Genomic DNA, 21269 nt, shown 5'->3' with positions numbered 1-21269 from the left:
CATCATTCTGGCGGAACCTGTAGAGTTCACTGGAACCACTGGGTGTCCTGGAACAGACCTGGTTTTCAATCATAGTCTATATGTTTTCAAGCCTGTATTATCAATTCCAAAACCAGCTTGGTATCCTTGTCCAGTAGGAGCCACTAGTTAGGTCCAAGTTTAAAACCAGCTGATGGTTTGAGATGAAGCAGAAACATTTGGAGGAATCCTCCCCGTTTCTAGTAGCAACAGCAGGTAAAAGCCCCAAAGTCAAACATCTCTCCAACATCTTGACCAGTCTCCTTTCACCTGGGGACGACTGTTTGGGTCACATTAAGGTTCTAGAGTCCAGCGGTCTGCAAGCTGCGGCTCCGGAGCCGAATGTGGCTCCTTAGACCCTCCACTGTGGCCCCTAATAACTATTAGTGAAGGATGGCCAAAAAACTGAGTAATAAAAGTAAGGAGTATGGTTAGCAGTTTTATGCAATGTATGCATAACATTTTCACAAAGAATGACACTAATTGTTTATTAATAGAATATTCTTTTTTATGAAATAATTTTTTTTTGCTCAATAGGTTGCAAACGTGACGTAATTTCTGTAAACTTTGAAGAAAATGTTGTTCTTTAATTTAACAATCTAAATAGATTTTCTATAGTAGGTATCATAAAAACAAGGTATTTTATTTTGAAGAGTCGTGTTGCTTTTGTGGTGTTAAAGGTCGTTGACCCCTGGTCTAGAATGTAAAATGACTAAAAGTCGGGTTTGTGCCAGAAAACCAACCAGTTTAAATGATCTCTACTAATTCAGCCAGAATGAGGTCATCGACGGGTCAAACAATGTGATGACATCAGGGACACTTAACCAATAAGTGGAGGTGTATGTATATATTTGAACTGTCTTTTAAAGTCCATCTGGTATCTGCACATCTTGTTCTCAAAAAGATCACTGAAACAGGAGGTCGTATGACTCCACCCTGGACCTCCATGATGAGTGGATGGAAACTTCTGACCAGAACTCTTCCTGCCCAGCATGTGGCTAACTGGCACCAAACAGGTCCACTGTCTATTCTGCTCACAGACTGATAAACGGGACCTGCAGGCGTCTGGGTTCAGGGATACAGATGAAAACAGCTGAGGAACTCGTGGTTGACCGTCATCACCTAGAATTAAAGGCGAAGAGGATCTGGACCTCAAATTATGTTTACAACCGACCCGGCTCTATCAAACCCGATCTTTCTACTTGGAAAAACTTTGAAGAAGAAAGCAGAGACCAAAGCAGTCAATGATGATCAATAAACGCTGTTATGGGATGGCAGACAGGAGACGGAAAACAGGGACAGAATATAAAGCAGGGCTGAGAGGAGGAGGGGCTGAGGAACGCAGAGAGAAGTAAGACCAGCCGGGCCTCAGCATTGTGCTGCTAATGTATCCCAGGCTTGGCTGATCCAACAAAGGTTACTGTGGAGACCAACAATGGGGCTCTGAGGGGCCCCGGCGGCTGAGAGGAGCCGAGGAGCTGGAGGTGAGGGGGGTGGAGGCCCCACTAGAAAAATAAAATCTACACCATACCAACCATCTGAACGAGCTTTCAGAGAAAAACTGAAAACTCATCATGTACTGAGTGGAATTTCTCTAGCAAACTGAAACACGCCCTCCAGGGGAAACTGCTAAAACCAGCAAGTGGAGAGGATTCCCTGGACACGTTCATGTGTTTCACTTGGTCTCCAGATGCAGAGCTCATGCTTCACAGTTGGTGTCTCTGGAAGCAAGTGGGTGGACCTGCAGCACTTCTTCTAACTTCAACAGTTAGAAACAACAAAGCTGATTTCAGAGCCAAACACCGGACAAGTCCTGATGGTTTTCCTTCATATCAGCAGTCTGGGTCGACTCACACTCAGCTGGGATTTATACTCCCTGTCTGACGCAGGCTCTAACAGGTGGTGTTAAAATAAACAGCAGGTAGAGAACATTGGATCTCCTTTAGCACTGTTTCCATCGTGGTTGGATCTGGTGCTTTTGGTACCAGAACTTGCCCAAGAACCAGTTCTTCTATTTCAGCTGCCAGAACCAGAAGTATTCACAACCAGAATCTAAACGATAATTCCCTGAAATGATTATTTAGAAGGACTTCAGGCCACATGCTGAACGTTTCTCCTGAAGGTGGATGCATAAGAAATGTGAAGTTATGGAGGAGCGTCTGACCTTCACACTCCACCCACCGCTGCACAGAATCCACACATGCTCACCTCAACAGACTCAAAGGAATCCGGTTCAGCCGTTTTGGAACCAGGAAAACATTCCTCCTCCTCCTGCTTCTCACAGGGAAACATGTAAATCAGATTAAACTGAACCTGCAGCTGTTTCAGTCACACAGGTCCATAGATGTTTCCAGACAAATAAAAGTCCCACATTTAACAACTGGACCTTTTCAGATTAGATCTAAAGCTTGTTGATAACACCGAGCTTAAACGAGACTGAAAGCTGCTGTCATTCACACCCTAATAGTTACATCGGGCCACTTCGCTACAACTGGATTTCTTTAGCGGTTCATGTCCAGGCTTGCATGATCCAAACAGCGTATGTGCATGTTTGAACCTGCGGAAGGAGCATGTATGGCCATTTGGTTGCTCAGGATAAAAAATGCTTGATTGCATCATAGAGGAAACCATCTAGCAGGAATGTTAAAATGTTGCAATAACTGCCCCCCAGCTGCTCCGTGTACTCACCCTGATGCTATGAGCGACCTGGACTGAGCCATAGCGATCCTCTGCAGCGCCGGCCTGCTCAGTCCGGCCAAGCTGGACCGCTGTGGTAAGGGGGCGTGGCACGCCATTGTTACTGTCGACAGCGTACGCTGCGGCTTCATCACCACGGGCGACGGAGACGGCACAGGGGAGGGAGGCGTGGTCACGCTGCTGGCGGGGGTGATTAATGTGGCGGTCGGTACGGATTCGTTGGCTGAGGATGAGGAGAGCTTGGGCGGAATGGATGGCGGGTTCTGGTTGGAGGAGGGGGGCTGCGGAGGCGGCAGAGATGGAGGAGGCGGTCTGTTGGAAGATGCCGAGATGCCCATGGAGGAAGTGCCAGCGGTGAGGGCCGCCAGCGACTGGGCGAACAGCTGAGCGTTTCTTCTGGGCGAGGCGGTGTTTTTGGTGATGGCGAGGCCGTGCGGCAGCGTCTGGTAGTAGCTATAGTTCTGCTGCAGGCCTCGTCCCAGGGTGGCGGATTTAGACGGACTCAGAGGTCTGGCCATGGGGACAGCAGAGTTCTTGGGCCGCTGCATGGTTAAAGCACGTCTGCTCAAAGTCTGTACCGCTGCTGCACCTCCTCCTGCGTTGATCTTCACGCTCAGAACCAGCATGCACTGCTGGCAGGAACACGGCTGGCCCAGTCCCAGAACGGGCAAGCCTCCGTTTGAGGTGACAGAGCTTCCAACTCCCATGCTGGCTCCGGACACCCCGACGCCCAGCAAGGCTCCCGTTAGGCCTCCCCCTCCTCCAATTCCTCCTCCTTTGGAAACCGGGAGCGGACCGGACACCAGGGGGTAGGCCATGTCGGCACGTCTCTGGATCCTGCGGCACCTCTGGCTCTGTCTGTTCACCTGCGGGTCAAACCAAACAGGGTCAGTGTTGGAAAAATTCAAAAATCTCTTTTTACATTTTTGATTAAATCAGAATTTATTATTATTTTTCCGCTGCCTCTTTGCGGGGCAATATGGGGACTTTGCCAAGCCCCTAGATGCACACGCTTTTACCCAAAATTGTCCCCCGCGTGAAATTCTTGATCCTTAATGTCGTCGTCAGTGGGCGTGGCCAACCCACTTAGCCACGCCCCCAAACGTGAGATAGCCCGAACCGTAAGTCGTGGAGATCTGAAATTCGGCACAATGCTAGAGCTCCACAAACCAAGAAAAAAAGTCTCTTGGGGGTATGCCCTAAAATGCACAGGAAGTCGGCCATTTTGGATTAAAGGCCAATTTTTGCCCGTTTTTCTCTTTTACTCACCTCGAACTTTAACGAACTCCTCCTAGGGATTTTGAGCTATCGGGTTCATATTTGGTCAATATGCAGTTAAGGCATGGGGGATTAAAAGTTATCAAAATCGTGAGTTTTTGACCATGTTTAGGGGGCGTGGCCGGGACACGAACTTGGCGTTGGCGACGAAAGTGAAAAATTGTAATAACTTTGCCACAAAAATTCCAAATCACACCAAAGTTGGCATGAAGGAGGACCTTCGGGTTCCCGACGATCCTATGGGGTCAAATGCTGACATCATCAAAGCCACGCCCCCTCAGAACAGGAAGTCACTTTTTTCACTTGGAAACAAACCCCTCTGACCCTCTTGACCCAATCAACTTGAAAGTGTGTCAGAAGACAGATAACTAGTGGGTCTAACTTCGTTTGAAGCACAGTGACTTTTCATAAAAGGGCGTGGCCATGGTGGCGCGGCGAAGTCAGACGTCACGCCATGGCCATACGTTTGGCTCTAATTTCCACATAGATCATCTGATCTGCATCACATTCAATGTGATTGATCCTTCTCCAGTCCCCAACAGAGATCTGATGACATATCCGGTGGGCGTGGCCTAATTTGTCCACAGCACCCCCTACAAAATTAGACAAAATCACCCCCAAGCCATGCTTTGACCGAGGAATCTGAAATTTGGTACACATATGTAACTTCTAAGGACCTACAAAAAACTCTATTGGAGCGTTGGTCCAAACCCCACAGGAAGTCGGCCATTTTGGATTGAAGTTGCCATTTTGACCCAGTTTTGGCCGTTTCTAACCCGCATATCTGAGCGAACTCCTCCTACAGATTTTGACTTAGAGACTTGAAAATCACTCAGTTTACTCTTAAGGGATTGGGGATCAAAAGTTATCAAAAGCTTTTTGATACATGAAAGTATGTGGGCGTGGCCACGCCTCAAAATATGACTTCTCGCCATAAAACACTAAATTTATATAGCTCCTACAAGGAAAGTCACAGACAAATGAAACCTTCTGGGATTGATCTGCCTCTAGGCCTCAACAATATTCACTGATCAGATGCTGACATCATCGAAGCCCCGCCCCCTGACAACAGAAAGCGTCCCGTTTTCCTTTACAGAATCAGTGTTTGATGTTCTTCACCTAATCAATGTGAAACTGTCCCAAGTAACAGATAACATGATGCTCTTAGACAGTCGCCAGTACTTACTGCTTTAGCTGGAGGGTATGGCTATGATGGCGTGGCGTATTATGATGTCACGCCACGGCCAGACGTTTGCCTCTAAATTACACATACATGGTCCGATTCACTCCAAACTGAATATTCTTGATCTTTGTCAGCCCCCAAACAGCTCTATTGGATTACATTTAAATTTGGATCAATAGCGCCCCCTAGGACACTTCAAGGGCTATATCTCCCTCATACATCATCGGATCCACTTGAAATGTAGTATACATGATCATGAGTTCATGATGGACATTCTGACACAATCAATTGATGATGTCGTTTTAGCCCCACCCACAAACAAACAAGCGACTGCGGCTTCCATCTGGAAGGTCAGATTTACTCGAAATTTTGAATGCTTTTTGCCAGACCAAAACTCTGCATGACCAAAGATCATATGAAATGTTGCTCACAGTACCATTTAGTGACGACATGTTGAAGTGAAGCAGTGTCATCGTCGGTGCCGTGTATGAGGTGATGCGAGGCTCCCGCGGTCGCTCAACAGCCCAAGTTACGCTGAGTGGTGCGAGGGCCTTCAAAGCTGCTTGCAGGTTTCTAGTTCTTTGTTTGTTTTTTCCGTTGCGTGTTTGCGGGTCAATATGGGGACTTTGCCATGCCCCAAAAGTCACCAAGCTTCACCCAAAATTGTCCCCCGCGTAAAATTCTTGATCCTTAATGTCGTCATAAGTGGCCGTGGCCAAACCTCAAAGCCACGCCCCCAAACGTGAGATAGGCCAAACCGTAAGTCGTAGAGATATGAAATTCGCCACAATGCTAGAGCTCCTCAAACCAAGAAAAAAAGTCTCTTGGGGGTATGTCCTATAATGCACAGGAAGTCGGCCATTTTGGATTAAAGACCGATTTTTGCCTGTTTTTCACTTTTACTCACCTTGAACTTTAACGAACTCCTCCTAGGGATTTTTAGCTATCGGGTTCATATTTGGTCAACATGCAGATAAGGCATGGGGGATTAAAAGTTATCAAAATCCTGAGTTTTCGGCCATGTTTAGGGGGCGTGGCTGTGGCACGAATTTGGCATTCGCGCCGAAAGTGAAAAATTGCAATAACTTTCCCAAAAAAAATACAAATCACACCAAAGTTGGCATGAAGGAGGGCCTTCGGCTTCCCGACGCTCCTATGGGGTCATATTGTGACATCATCAAAGCCACGCCCCCTCAGAACCGGACGTCACTTTTTTCACTTGGAAAGGTGCCTCTATGACCCACTTGACCCAATCAACTTGAATCTGTGCCAGAAGACAGATAACTAGTGGGTCTAACTTTGTTTGAAGCACAGTGACTTTCATAAAAGGGCGTGGCAAGGGTGGCGCCGCAAAGTAGGACGTCACGCCATGGCCATACGTTTGGCTTTAATTTCCACATACATCATCTGATCTGCAACAAATTCAATGTGATTGATCCTTGTCCAGTCCTCAACAGAGATCTGATGACATATTCGGTGGGCGTGGCCTAATTCGTACACAGCGCCCCTAGAACATTTCAAAAAATCAGCCCCAAGCCATGCTTTGACCGAGAATTCTGAAATTTGGTACACATATGTAACTTCTAAGGACCTACAAAAAACTCTCTTGGAGCGTTGGTCCAAACACCACAGGAAGTCGGCCTTTTTGGATTGAAGTTGCCATTTTGACCCAGTTTTGATCGTTTTTAGCCCGCATATCTGAGCGAACTCCTCCTACAGATTTTGACTTAGAGACTTGAAAATCACTCAGTTTACTCTTAAGGCATTGGGGATCAAAAGATATCAAAAGCTTTTTGATACATGAAAGTATGTGGGCGTGGCCACGCCTCAAAATATGACTTCTAGCCATAAAACACTACATTGATATAGCTCCTACAAGGAAAGTCACAGACAAATGAAACTTTCTGGGATTGATCTGCCTCTAGGCCTCAACAATATTCACTTGTCAGATGCTGACATCATCGAAGCCCCGCCTCCTGAGAACAGGAAGTATCATGTTTTCCTTTACAGAATCAGTTTGATGTTCTTCACCTAATCAATGTGAAACTGTCCCAAGTAACAGATAACATGATGGTCTTAGACAGTCACCAGTACTTACTGCTTTAGCTGGAGGGTATGGCTATGATGGCGTAGCGAATTCTGATGTCACGCCACAGCCAGACGTTTGCCTCTAAATTACACATGCATGGTCCGATTTACTCCGAACTTAATATTCTTGATCTTTGTCAGCCCCCAAACAGCTCTATTGGATTACATTTAAATTTGGATCAATAGCGCCCCCTAGGACACTTCAAGGGCTAGATCTCCCTCATTCATCATCAGATCCACTTGAAATGTAGTATACATGATCATGAGTTAATGATGGACATTTTGACAAAGTCAATTGATGATGTTGTTTTAGCCTCGCCCACAAACAAACAAGCGACTGCAGCGTCCTTCTGGAAGGTCCGATTTACTCGAAATTTTGAATGCTTTTTGCCAGACCGAAACTCTGCATGACCAAAGATCATATGACATGTTGCTTACAGTACCACTTAGTGACAACGTGTTGAAGTGAAGCAGTGTCATCGTATGTGGCGTGTAGGAGGCGATGCCAGGCTCCTGCGGTCGCTCAACAGCCCGAGTTGCGCTGAGTGGTGCGAGGGCCTTCAAAGCTGCTTGCAGGTTTCTAGTTTTAATTATTTTAATACAAAACCGTTGCACAGCGGGACTTCATTTCTGTTATTTGCAGATATTACAGATAATACAATCTAGTTTCTCAAAAAACTAGAATATTACATCAGACCAGTAAGAGGATTTTAATCCGGAAATGTTCTGTTTATGTCCTAAACAATCATGAGGAAGACGGCAGACCGGACAGACGTCCAGAAGACAAAGGTCACTGTCAACCTCAAAAAAGCTCATTGGTAAAGAATCTGGCTCTTCACAGAGTGTTGTATCCAAGAATATCAATGGAAAGTTGAGTGGAAAGAAGAAATGTTGTGGACAAGAGTGCACAAACAACAATAATAAATGTAGCCCTGTGAGGATTGTGAAGCAAAGTTAAAGAGATTGGAGGAGATTCACCAGATGTGTACTGCAGAGCAACACAGACATATTCAGGACACGGGCAACTGGACTGTTGCTCCGGGGCCTAAAGTTCTCTTTTCAGCAGGCCCAGATTTCTGTATGAAAAATCGGTTTTTATTCATCTGATGTAATTTTCCAGTCTCTTCCAATCTGGGCTGTTATCAAACATTCTCCAAGGGACATTTGGAAGAATCTGAGTCCAAATTATGATACTTTGAAGCAGCAGAATTGATCTCATGAGGGAAAGCTGCCACCGACAGGTTCCATGAACAAGGCATTGAAGACATGACTTCTTTCGTTGAGGTTCTACTAACCACAGACATCACATTTAGACCTCAGGAACCTTCAGCAACTTATTTATGAAACAAACCTGCGTCATGTTCTTAAAGTCGATGAGGTAGCAGAACCCGAGCGGCGTCAGGTCCAGGCAGGTCTGCTGGTGGCTGTGGGCGCTCTCGATGGCGATGGCCACTTCCATGTCATACGGCGTCCACGTGCCCGTGTCATTCTCCCACTCCCACTGCCAGCCCTGACCCGGGGCGGAGGCGGGGTCGTAAAAGGTCCTCCGTACCGGACGGATGGTTCCTAAAACGAAAACATTAACGGAGCGTTAACTTCCTGATGCCTCATGTTGCTTCATTCAATGATGGACTTCAAATGAAAACAAAAACAACAGATTGGGTTTATTTGGTTTCTAAATGAACTCGGTTTTGTTTACATCAGATCCAGTTTTAAAGAGCTCTGATTTCAGCTATGAGTGGGTAATTTTTAGGTTTTCTGTCTTTCAGTCTGCAGACAGATCAGAACCACTGAAGAAGACACGTGTCCTTCGAGGCTGCATGCATGATTTTCATTAACATACTTGGACTGGGGGGATAAACGGGTCCAACAGAACAGCATTTTAAATGAAAGCTTTCATCTATTCAGCTTTATTCTTGTGTTTCACATTCAGGCCCAAATAAAACTGACAAACACGTTTAATAATGCAAACCCAACCCAATAAATATCCCCAAATCCTCATAAACAAACAGAACAATGGCTCTCTGTGCTGCGTTTGGGCAGAGGAGGCGGCGGGACGGCGGCTAAACCAACCAACCAGACACGAACCCGTCTCCAAGGGTAACGGGCTTCTCAGTCAGCGTGAGGAAGATGTGATGAGGGAGACACGAAGAGCACGAGGCTGACAGGGACTGAAAAATCAAACTGTGACACGTGTCTGTAGTTGTACAATTCTTTGGTTTCTACGAGCAGCACAGAACCAAAGGAGCCAGAAGAACCTCCCGTTTATGAGAAGACTGGAGAACAAAGAAGCTTTGGTGATTCCTGATCTGTTCCTTCATCAGCAGCCTGGACTACATGACCTGATGACCAACAGATGAAATGAGAGCCTTTCAGAGTTTTAAGCAGATGCTCATCTGTTTCCAGAGCCTGAATATTCATGATAATCATATAAGAAGAAATGCACCATACATCAGCACTAACATCGTCCACCGATGATGATGGCCATGTGGTATCTGTTGGGTCATGTGACAGTGATGCAGCAGAGGATGGGGTTGTTGGGAAATATGTATAATATCGGTTATCAGCCATAACAGCAATAATAGTTTCAGATATTAATATCGGCCCAAATGTTCATATCGGTGCATCCCTAATTAAAAACAACAACTTCAATGGATTCTGTTGGGATTCTTTGATAAACCAACACAAAGCATTAAATAATGGCACGTTGACAAAAATTATGCATGGTCTGGACTTTGACTAGGCCATTCTAACACATGAATATGCTTTGATTTTAACCACTTAGGGTGGTTGTCCTGCTGGAAGTTGACCCTCAACCCCGAGTCTCAGGTGGTCTGCAGCCTCTAACAAGGTTGTCTTCTTGGACTGTTCTCCAGGATTTAGATCCATTTATCTTCACAGCTTCTCCAACCTACTGAAGAAAAGCATATCATACTGCCACCATTATGTTTCACTAAGGATGATGTGCTCAGTATGGACGGAAGAAAATCACAGGCGATTCTGTCTCTATTAACAGATACGTAAACTCCGTTATCTTAATGTTCACCTCTACCCTTTTAAGGCAGGCAGAAGGAGAAACTTGAAAGTGCGTAAGTGCAGCACCTGGACAGTTGATAGGATGTGGCAACACAGTCTGCACCCTCTGGACCAAAGAGAAAATAACCTGGACCAAAGCCACGCCATAAGCAGGACGTATGGAAGGCAGAGAAAGTAAAGCAATTACAAAGTTCATTCCAGCAATAACCGCAGAGGATCTGCAACCAGGATTTAGTTTTGGCTACAGATAACATGAAAGATGACTACGTAGGGCGGGACATGAAAGGCCTCGTAGCTTTTTTACTTGGTTCGATTCACCAAGCGCTCAGTGTGATGTGCAGTGTCACCGTTCTTTAACACATAACATTTTGCATGCAGGAAAACATCATGTTGGTTTCCTGTGAGCAGAGAACATTTGTCTTTGTTGCTTTTTCCTCCATGAAAGGCCAGAACTGTGGAGTGCAGAACTAATAGTTGCCCTGTGGACAGATTCTCCCCCCTGAGCTGGGCATCTCTGCAGCTCCTCCAGAGTTAGCATGGGTCTCTTGGCTGATACTCTTTATTTACTGATGTTCTCTAACAAACCTCTGAGGTCTTCACTGAACAGCTGGATTTATATTCATAGTTGATGACACCAAACTGGACTCTAGTTACCGATACGGTGACGTTTGAGGCAGTTGGTTGTACTGGATTTTATTCGGGGGTATCTGAGTAATGGGGAACGAATAACATTTTTTAACATTTGTGGTTGGATCAAAGTGATAAATGTAAAAGAGTTGAAGGGGGTTTGAATATTTTGTGTGAGGCGCTGTATTTGCTCTTCCTTTAAACTCCTCAGATCCAGATGGTTCTGCTGTTTCCTCTTCAGAAACGGTTTAACTGCGAGGAGAACCAGCAGAAAACCACCGCCCACTCCAAGAACACAAAACCACTCGGATTCTCTTTCATATCCTCTATTATGCCAACAATAAAGAGGAATAATGTGCTGCTTTATTGATCCCTGTGGACATTTTCTATTTGTGCATGAATACCAGCTGCATTGTGGGGCCGGGAGTATCCGTGTTCTGTGTGCAGTTAAAGCTTTATCTGTGCTGTTTGGGACTAACCGGGCCAAGGTCTTCTCACAAGAAAAGCTCTTTGTCTCTGGACCCAACATCAGATTCTGACTATGTGTCAATGTTCAACATCAGGCCTGCTTAGCTCACTTCCGCAGGAAGAAAACAGGATTTCAAAGGATATGATTAGAATTGATTTGGGAAGCAAAGCTGTGATTGTATTTATTATTATGAATGATTGGTTTAAAACTGATGAAACATGTTTAGATGAGGAGAAATTAACACAATAACTGCTCCAGCGGAGAACTGATGCCCTTTTCCCCTGGTTCTATTCAGCCCGGCTCCGCTCCACACGTCCCGCTTAGTGAGGATTTCCGTTACTGTTTTTTTCCAGCATGTTTGGTTCTGACATTTATTGATGGTCCTTTAGAGAACCAGCGTCTACAGGAGGAGGGAGAAGGTATGGTTGCAGGTCATTCAGCCTGCAGAACAGGCCTGATTGGGTTCTGTCCGAGTGGTGACCGGTCCAGGGTGTACCCCGCCTCTTGCCCAATGGGTGCTGGCCATACAAGCACCAAACCCCCCACCAGGCACCAGTCCTAGTCCCTAAGGCAATTATCACGATCATGATTTTTTTTAAATAAACTGTAAATGATGATAAGTAAATTCCCCCAAACACTGAAAGCACCGCTGTGATTGTTTACCACTGGTACGTCCATGAGCATACGACCATAAATATTAATACTTGGTAAAATATGCTAACAAGAAGCTATTGTGAGCTGCTTAGTGCTAGTTAGTTACTGGTGACCTGAAGTAGCCTATATTCTGTTTAGAGCAGTAGTTTTGTTGTCTACTGACAAAAAGACAGCAAAGCACATTTAAATAATCACTTCCTATTGATATTGTTTTAAGTACAAAAAATATTGCAGTCAACTTTTAGGTCCATATCGCCCATCCAGGTAATCCTGCAAACATGCATTTCTACGAACATCAGCCTCATTTCTACAAGACCTAACCTGACAGGTTCATCTGAGGTTAAAGTGACAGAATGATGTTAGTGTGAAGAAGGTGAGGAGCACACAGAGGCCTGAAGCAGGTAGAGATGGAGGCTGACCATCTGGTCTTCATTGTTCTCTCCAACACTGACCCCTCCCTTCACACACACCTGCAGAGTGACCAGCAGACAAACACATGTCAGGGTCATGCATGCATGGATGACGTTCTCTCTGTGAGATTGGACTCCTGGACATCTGGGAGGAGCCAGAAACATTTTGCTTAACACATGTTCCTATAGTTTACTGTTTAGCTGCTGTCATCCATAAAAACTCACTTCCAACCCATGAGCCTGATGAACATCTACCATAAGACATCAGTGGAGCAGCCCACCTGCAGTCCTCCAGGGCTTCTTCTTCATTCTAACACATTGTGACTGCATGACTTGTGACTTCTCTCCCTCGCAGCTCTTCTCTCTCTCACTTCAAACACGCTAGTCACTAATTTCACCAACATTAAAGCACAGCGGTTGACCTGCAGTCTGACCTTTCCAGTCTCAGTCTTTAAAAAGCTCCTGATGGCCTGGAGCTGCAGACCGTGGAGGGATCGTGGACAGAAAGGACAAAACTCGTGAAGTAAATGAGCCTTAATGAAGGCTCAGAGGCTAAAATTAGACCACTTGAGAAGGTCAAAGGGCAGCGTGTGGGCAGCATGTTTTCCCTCTAACAGCAGCAAAATGAGAAGAGATACAGAGCTAAGCTGAGACAGCAAGCAGGAAGTCCGAGACAGTGAAGACGAGATGGATCGTCCTCAAACTTCTGACCGACACATCATGTTAAAGGTCAAACTGAACCGGGTCGTTGAGACACAACCTTCTTCACTTCATCTCCTCTTGTTCTCACAGTTTATCTTCTGAGCTGATTCTGCTGCCTGACTTCATCTCTTCCTCCTCTCCGGTCTCACAACATGAGCAGAAGCCCTCAGAAGCAGGCTCTAAACAGAAACCCGACCCAGGGCTTGTTTTCATGCTCAGCTGAGGAAATAAAGTTCTGAATGTAAAAAAGCTGAAGCTGACAAAGTTTCTCAACAGCTAAACAACCAAACATGTTAGAAAACATGTTAGAGCTTTATATGGGTGACAGTAACAGGAGGACAGACATGTGATGCAATTAAATAAATAATTAAATCATTTTCTGGAATAAAGAACCAGAGATGGATAAAAATGATCCACATTTTCTACCAAAGACCCTCAGATGTGCCTCAGAACTTGAACTTCCTAAACATCTGAAGACCTACAGCCTGTTTCCAGCCCAGAAATCTGAACATTATATCAGATTTAATGTCCTCTTCTGGATCTACCTGTCATTCTGTTTCCACTGCTGAAGCATCAACTCTGGGAAATACAACCCGGTTCTCTTAGCTGGGTCAGAGGAAAGAACCGGTTTCTTCCAGAGCTGAAAGTGGCCTCATCAAGAGTTATGCTTTAATTCTGCAATTTAATATGGAAACAATGGAATAAATGAGCTTCATCAAAACTGTAGAAGAACATGGTGAGAATGGATCAAAGTACAGCAGAACCAGGAGCTCCGTCAGGTGTTTCTGGAATAACCGCCTGGTGTTGATAAGTCCTGTCTGAAGCTCTGCTTATAAATACGGATCAGAAACGGACTCCTGGACTCACACATTTATTCTGACAGCAGATCCAGCACAGTGTCTGGAGAACCTACAGGCCCGTTTCAGATCACATTTGTGTGATTAGGTCACAAAGAGAAGCCACCTCAGGCCTTCACAAGTCAACTTCAGCAGCCGGACACGTTCGGGATCAATATGTGCTCCGACAGACGAGTCACAGCTGGTCCTGCTCCCCTCTTCGCACCTACTCACCAACCCATACTGGAACAGAACCACGTGGACATGCACAACACTTTCCTTGGCCTGGCATGAGTCCATATTTTTGAAATAAACTATTTTTGAAATGGAATCCTTGAATTTTTGTTTAAAGAACAATTTGTAACTTTTAGAACAGAGACTCAATTCCTCCACGACCCAACTTAGGGTCACACAGAAAAACAAACTGGATCCAGATCGTGATCTGGATCAACACCAAGATTTTATGCATTCTGTCTTGAGCTAAGACACACCTCTGGTAAAAAAAAAAAAAAAATCACAAGAATTTGTAACTTTTTCAGTAAAGTGGCTAACACACACACACACACACACACACACACACACACACACAACCGAACAGAACCTCTTGGCGGAGGTAAAAACAAGGTTGTGGCGTAGCTGTAGAGCGTGATCCATATACAGAGGCCTCGGTCCTCGATGCAGCCGTCCCGACCCTGGAGACCTTACTTTAAATGAAGGCTACTAGTCCTAGCTCCACCCCATGACAGCTGTACAGCGCCACACCCAGGACGGCACAGTTACTGCAGCGCTTTGAGTTGTATTTGGTATTATAATGTAGATAAAGACATTTCTGGAAATGAAACTAGGTTTATAGTTTATAGAAATAACGAAGAGAACGATCTCTCAGCATCTCAGAGGTGTAGCTCTACCCCCTCCTCCGTTCTGTACTGGTCCTCCATAAAACCCACCCCGAGGTCTGCAGAACACATCTAGATCCAGGCTTGAGAAAGTCTTCAGGTAGGGGTGGAAGGTTATGATGTTCTTGTCATCATCAGTTTCGAGTGAACTTTGCATGGAGCTCATGGAAACTGATAACATGGAGAGAATAATAAGAATATGAACATTTTTAATGTTAGTTTCTGAAATAAAACAGAGCACCCAGTTTCCTCCTGGGATCAGTGACCTGAAGAACAAAAACTGCTTCCTATCTGCTGTGAGAAGAAGCCCAGGACGTTAGGACGTCCCTCAGCTGCCATTAAAGTTCAGAGCTCCTCAAACAGGTTAAATGTTCCTCATCAATTACGCTCCTCTCCTGTTTCTCCTGTGCTCTTCACGCCCTCCCCCTCCTGAAGGATGGTTGAAGGTTCATGGTTTTGGTCTATAACTCTTCTGCTCTGAGAGCTGCTGATGCTCAAGTATTTATGAACACTTCATTTCAGCCGTTTGAAGGAAACTCAGAGCTCTGCTCTTGGGTTGTAATCTTCTGACAGCTGGTTCTGGTCATGTGGTCGGTGTTGGTTTGAGTGAGTGATACCCCCCCCCACCCCAGTAACCCGACACGCAGAGTTTCAGAACTACTCCTCTGAGAGCAGAACCAGTCCTCTGACCTCTGACACTTCCTCTGGGTTTACCTCCAGGAAAAACTTTTATCTCGTTTGTTGTAAACTAAATTTTCTTTTCATTTTCTCCTCTTCTTCTGTCTCTCCATTAGGAGCCCAACATCCTGCAGACCTTCTCACATTTTCACGCTCGTCTACTTCTGACTTTGCTTTGACTCTGGCTGCCTTCAGTTCGGCATGTCTTTTTGACTTTGTCCCACCTTGAAAGAGTCTGGTCCCTTGAGTTTTGGGTTCAGACTCAATTTTCAGCTTCAGAGAATGAGAGAATGAAAAGCAGGAAAAAAGGCCACAGAGGGAGCTGGATCAGATGAACCAAAGGAAGCGCTACATGAAAGAACGCTAATCCACCTGGGTTAAAGACATAGACAGATCCAGTTCAATGCGTAGATTCCACAGAATCTAGGCCAGAACTTAATCACGGTACCACATCACAGTAACTCACATGCTGTTTAAAAGGAAGGTTCTTCTCAGTTTGACGTTAAATCAGACTAAACTTTTCCTGCTTTAGGTCAGCTAGCATCGCTAAAATTTTTCCTACCTGCTAAATGTGAGAACAAGAGAAAATGTCTCTAAATGCAGAAGTTTACGTACACCAAGATCACGTTCTTTTAACAGTATGGGAAACAACAAAAATAATGATGTCATGGCCTCGCAAGCTTCTGATAGGCTAATTTACCACAGCTGAGTTAAATGGAGGCATATCTGTAGTTGTCTTTTAAGTCCTTTTGTGAAATCATCGGAAAACTGAATTATTGCAGCGAAGAAGGAAGAGTTTATTATATTTTCAGATGTTTGAAGGAGCAAAGATCTTCTGCTCAAACGGTTAAATGTGAGCAGAAACATAAATGGCCTTCATACCGTTCAGGAAGGAGACGGGTTCTATGTCCCAAAGATGGACGTGTTAACCCCAAAACAAAAGCAAAGGACCTTGCGAAGATGCTGGATGAAGCAACATGGACTGAAAGGCCACTCAGCGAGGACGAAGTCGTCGCTTCAACAGCAACAGAACAAGCCAGATTAATGTCAGTAAATGATAACAGGGACAAATATTTTAATTATTGGAGACATGTTCTGTGGTCTGATGAAACTATAATATCTTGGCGAGAATGACCTTCGCCATGTATGGAGGAAAGAGGAGGAAGCCTGAGAACATTATCTCAACTGTGAAGTACGGAGCGGCAGCATAATGCTGTGGGGTAGTTTTACTGAAGGAGGGACTGGTGCGCTTCACAAAATAGATGGCATCATGAGGAAAGAACATTCTGTGGAAACATTGAGGCAACATCTGAAGGCATCAGCCAGGAAGTTAAAGTTTGGACACAGATGGGTCTTCCTAATGGACAATGTCCCTCAGCACCACATTAGACACAAAGTGGCATAAGAACAACAAAGTCAATGTTTTGGTGGTGACATCACAAAGCCCCGAACGTTCTCCAATAGAAAATTTGTAAGAAGAGCTGGGAAGGTGTGTGAGCAAGGCATTCTATAATCCTGACGCGGTTACACGAGTTCTGTCAGTACAAATGGGCCAGAAAGACAGTTTAAAAGGCAGTTCTACCAAATACTGAGGAAATGTAGGTCAACCTCTGACACAGAAGAAGAATGTCAATAGTAACAGTCTCCAGTCATCCTGTCACTTAACGGACCTAAAACATTTTCTGTGATTTAATGTCCTTTTATAAAGTGTGTGCAAATGTGTAAATATATCTGGTTCCACTCTCTCACACATACTGTCACTGCATCGTAGAGCCTAACTGTTAAATAAGCTGCCAAGAATCTGGAGTTTTTTGTTTTTTTGACCAGCAAAATGTTTTTAATCAACAGCCGGAAAATCTCACAGCTTCAACAACGACCTGTGGTTACACCAGGAGAACCTCTGCAGCCACCCCACAGTCTCCCAGCAACAGGAAAATCCAAGCATGGGTGCAATCTGGAGGTGTGTGCGCTCCTTCCCATCTGGGAGCCTAACACACGCTGATATGTCTGCTATAGGGGGTGTCAGTGGTGAAATGTACTTTAACAGTAAGCAGTCAGGTAACAATAACAGCATTTATTGTTTGAAAGGCAGATGAATAATAAAGAATATTGGCTTCAGTTAATTGGATCAGGCATCAGTGCACCAATGATGGGTTGGTTCTGTAAATTCTGCTGAGTTGAGCTCATTATTTTCATGAATAAATATGAGGTGTGAGTTTACTCATTGTTATGACCCTTTCAGCCTCCTCTGCAGGTTCATCGGTACCTTTAACAGGCGGATGACAGACGCATTGCTCTGCCTTCATGGCATCAGAGGAAGCCAGCTAGCTATTCTTTGCTATTCCTTCCCACATTTATTTGGAGACAGGAATGGAAATCAAAATAAACATAGCACCGTTTCCTCTGGGTGCATACAACAGGAAATGTATGAGCTTCAACAACTTCCTGTGATCACACCAGGAGAACCTCTGCAGCCACCCTGCGAGTTTCAGACAGAAATCCATCATCTAAAAAAATGTTTAGAACAATAAAACTTAAAAAAGAACAATCATCCACACACATATGAACACAGCTGTTGGTTTAGTTTAAGTTAGTTAGTCCTCCATACAAGTTATTTTAAATGTTGGATGGCACTCCATCCTCCTTTGTTTGCCACCACAATCAACCCAAACCCCCTCATCTCCGGAGAGCACCTCGTCCCCGCCCTCCACCATGACCCCAATGCCCCGGAGCTTTGTGTGGTTCTGGGAATGTGTCTCTTTCAGCAGGCCCAGCTGGAGCAGCAGCTCCAGGAATAAAAAAAATTCCCCCACAAAGAAACCGATGACGAGTTGGTCTGAGAGCAACCTGTCGGAAAAACGTACCGCTGTTCAATATCTGAGAATCACTCAGATCTCCCAGGACCAGGAACACCTCCGCTGATCTCTGCTGACAGCGTGATGCAATAATAACTCTGGCGTCAAGATTTCCTGCTTTACGTTAAAGAAAAAACTTCTTCCATCGAAGCCCCTCGTCTGAATGTCTGTGGGTCAACGGCAGATTTACCCGGTTAACAAAACTACCCGAAGAGTTAGATGTTTACGATTTGTTGACAATTATTAACTGAAGGAGTTGAGTCTGCAGGTCTAAACTGAAAGCAACGTGAAGGTAATGTAATGACGCATTATTGTTTTCTGCAGTCATCGGGTTGGTATCACGCTCCAGCTGCAGAGCAAGGAGGTCATTTAACAAGGGAAGGTTAACGAACCAAAGCAAAGAACCGAGTTCTGTGATTGATTTTTATTCTTATTGAGGTAAAATGTCTTTAGTATTGAAATCCTTTACTGGCTGAGGAAAACTCATGCAAGATGTCGACAGCACCTTCCAAAAATCATTCATGCTGCTTGAACATTATATCCACAAACTTCAGTGTTTCATCTGGACTTTCTGTGACAGACTCACACCAAGTGGTGCATATTTGAGACGAACAATAATACACGATTTTCAGAAGATTAACTTGCCGTGTCCATTTCTAATGAGTCAGGACTTTGTAGAACTACCAGCTTTGAACATCTGCAGACTGAGTTTCTGCCCAAACTTCTTTGTAAAACATCTCAAGCTCGGTCAGATTGGATGGACAACATCTGTGAACATCAGCTTTCAAGTGTTTCCACAGATTCTCAGTTGGATTTAGGTCTGGCCTTTGACTAGGCCATTCTGACACATGAATCTGCTTTGATCTAAACCATGCCACAGCTGGAAGGTGAACCTCCACCCCAGTCTCAGGTCTTCTGCAGCCTCTAAAAGGTGTCCTGGAGTTAGCTCCATCCATCTTCACATCACCTCTGAGTAGCATCACTCTCCCTGCCGAAGAAAAGCGTCCCCACACCATGATGCTGCCACACAAGTTTCACACTGGAGACATCATTTTCAGGGTGATCTGCAGATCTTTCTCCATACAAGGTGTTTTGCATGTGGGCCTGGGAGTTTAATTTAGGTCTCCTCTGACCAGAGCACCTTCTTCCGTCTGTCTGCTGTGTCTCCTACATGGGTTGTAACTGCAGACAGGACAACTTCTGGCTTTCTGTTGAACAACGCCTCTCTTCTGGCTGCCCCTCAGAATCAGTGAGCCTTCAGTCCAGATCTACAGCTAGAGGACTTGAAACTCAACAACAATCCCAACAACAGAGGAGGAGTGAAAGATTATCTCACTCCTCTCGGAATAAAAGAAGGAGTGAGGCTGTCCATCTCAAAACCCAAAGGACGTCTGGCTGTAGAGAAAAGTACTGGTAGAAGAAAGGAGGGGGACTTCAGGAGAGAGAGGAGAGCCACAGTGATCTCTGTGCTCATTAGACCATGAAATATTTCATTCTTCCCACAGATTCAGGGTCTCTGTGTCTTTTCTTTGCAGGGGGAGGCTGCAGCTGTTCGCCTGTTTGTGACGCTGCGTAAGAGCTTAAAAATGCAGCAAACTCTGGGCTGAGATGCTCGTTTCCAGCTGCTGCAGACCATCAAACTGCTGCATCTCCACCCTGTACACAGTTCACCAGTTAAAAACAGGTTCTACCAGGTTCTATATGCATCAACATACATGAAGGTCCAGTAGTTCTGATGAGATTAAACCCATTGACGATGAAACGCCAGCTCAAACATTCATGGTTTCATCCCCTCCTGCTTTAATTTTACACCCATAAAAAAAGAAATCTACCTAGCAACAGCAAAATAGTTTATTGTCTTGGTCTTTGAGCACTTTGATGAATTATGGAGATAATATTAAAAAGGTAATAATAATAATTTATTTGTCTAAAGATTTTTAATTACTTCCTATCACCATTGCTGAGGTTCTAATCCACATTTGGGCCAGCAGTTCTAAATATGTGACTATGACTGCTAAACAAACCATAAGTGATTGAAATCCCGCAGGTAGGCATGATTTCTAGACGTCACATAACCATATTTCTGTTTATCAAACATTATGGGGATATTAAAACTTGTTGAAAATCGTTAGTTATCAAAAGGTGGGCAGGAACTGAAAGATGGTCGACATACGGGTCCATTTTCTTCCCAAAGGAACGAAACTGCAAAACTACGAAATGAAACAGAGTTGGGAATGCAGAACTGAAATGGCTCCTCTTGGTCACAGATCAACCTCATCAGGAATCCAGCTGCAAAACAAAAGTGCTCATAATAAAAGTATATTTACATCAGAAACTACGAGCTAAAAAGCTCCAATTTCTCAAAACAAGGTATTCCTGTCTGGCGCCGCCTGGCCCCCGCTGTTTAATTTATGTAGAAGCAAGAGTTACTTTGTGGGTCAGAAGTGAAACGGTCTGGAACCACTGCTGTATTGGACTGAGAACCAGCCGGACCCAAAGCTCCTGAACACTTTAACTGGGTCAAATAAAATCGGGCAATAAGTCAGCATAACATGCATAACAGATTTAAATGAATAAATTACACACCATCAGGGGATGCATGGAGCAAACAGTCTGTGAGAAACCCAGGAGTAGAGAGTAAAAAAAGTAAGATTCGAGGGCCCAGTCCAAACTCGGAACCAGCATGAACCCAGCACCACCATCTGAGTCCTGTGTGTCATAAAGCTCTTATCCATGAAAGGAAAGATCCATTCATCAGTGCATCACAACCTGCCCTGCCTGGGCTACACTGGGACAGAACATGTGGACTAAAAGGTTCTGGTCTATTTTTCTGTGCTGAATA

At 44.8% G+C, this 21269-nt stretch overlaps 1 protein-coding gene across 3 annotated transcripts in view; it reads right to left on the bottom strand.

Annotated features, from left to right (window-relative positions):
• Window positions 1-21269, bottom strand: part of LOC124868279 (E3 ubiquitin-protein ligase DTX1-like) — a 32018-nt gene that overhangs the window by 8767 nt on the left and 1982 nt on the right. For all 3 annotated transcript variants that reach the window (XM_047365337.1, XM_047365338.1, XM_047365336.1), the window contains 2 exons: window positions 8616-8830; window positions 2707-3581 (listed from right to left, as the gene is read on the bottom strand). In XM_047365337.1, the coding sequence (XP_047221293.1) occupies window positions 2707-3581; window positions 8616-8830 (1090 nt within the window). The remainder of the gene's footprint in view (window positions 1-2706; window positions 3582-8615; window positions 8831-21269) is intronic.

This window comes from Girardinichthys multiradiatus, chromosome 5 (genome assembly GCF_021462225.1).
Source record: "Girardinichthys multiradiatus isolate DD_20200921_A chromosome 5, DD_fGirMul_XY1, whole genome shotgun sequence".
NCBI lineage: Eukaryota > Metazoa > Chordata > Actinopteri > Cyprinodontiformes > Goodeidae > Girardinichthys > Girardinichthys multiradiatus.
The sequence above is the reverse complement of the archived record's forward strand: the minus strand, read 5'-3'. Positions and strand labels throughout refer to the sequence as shown.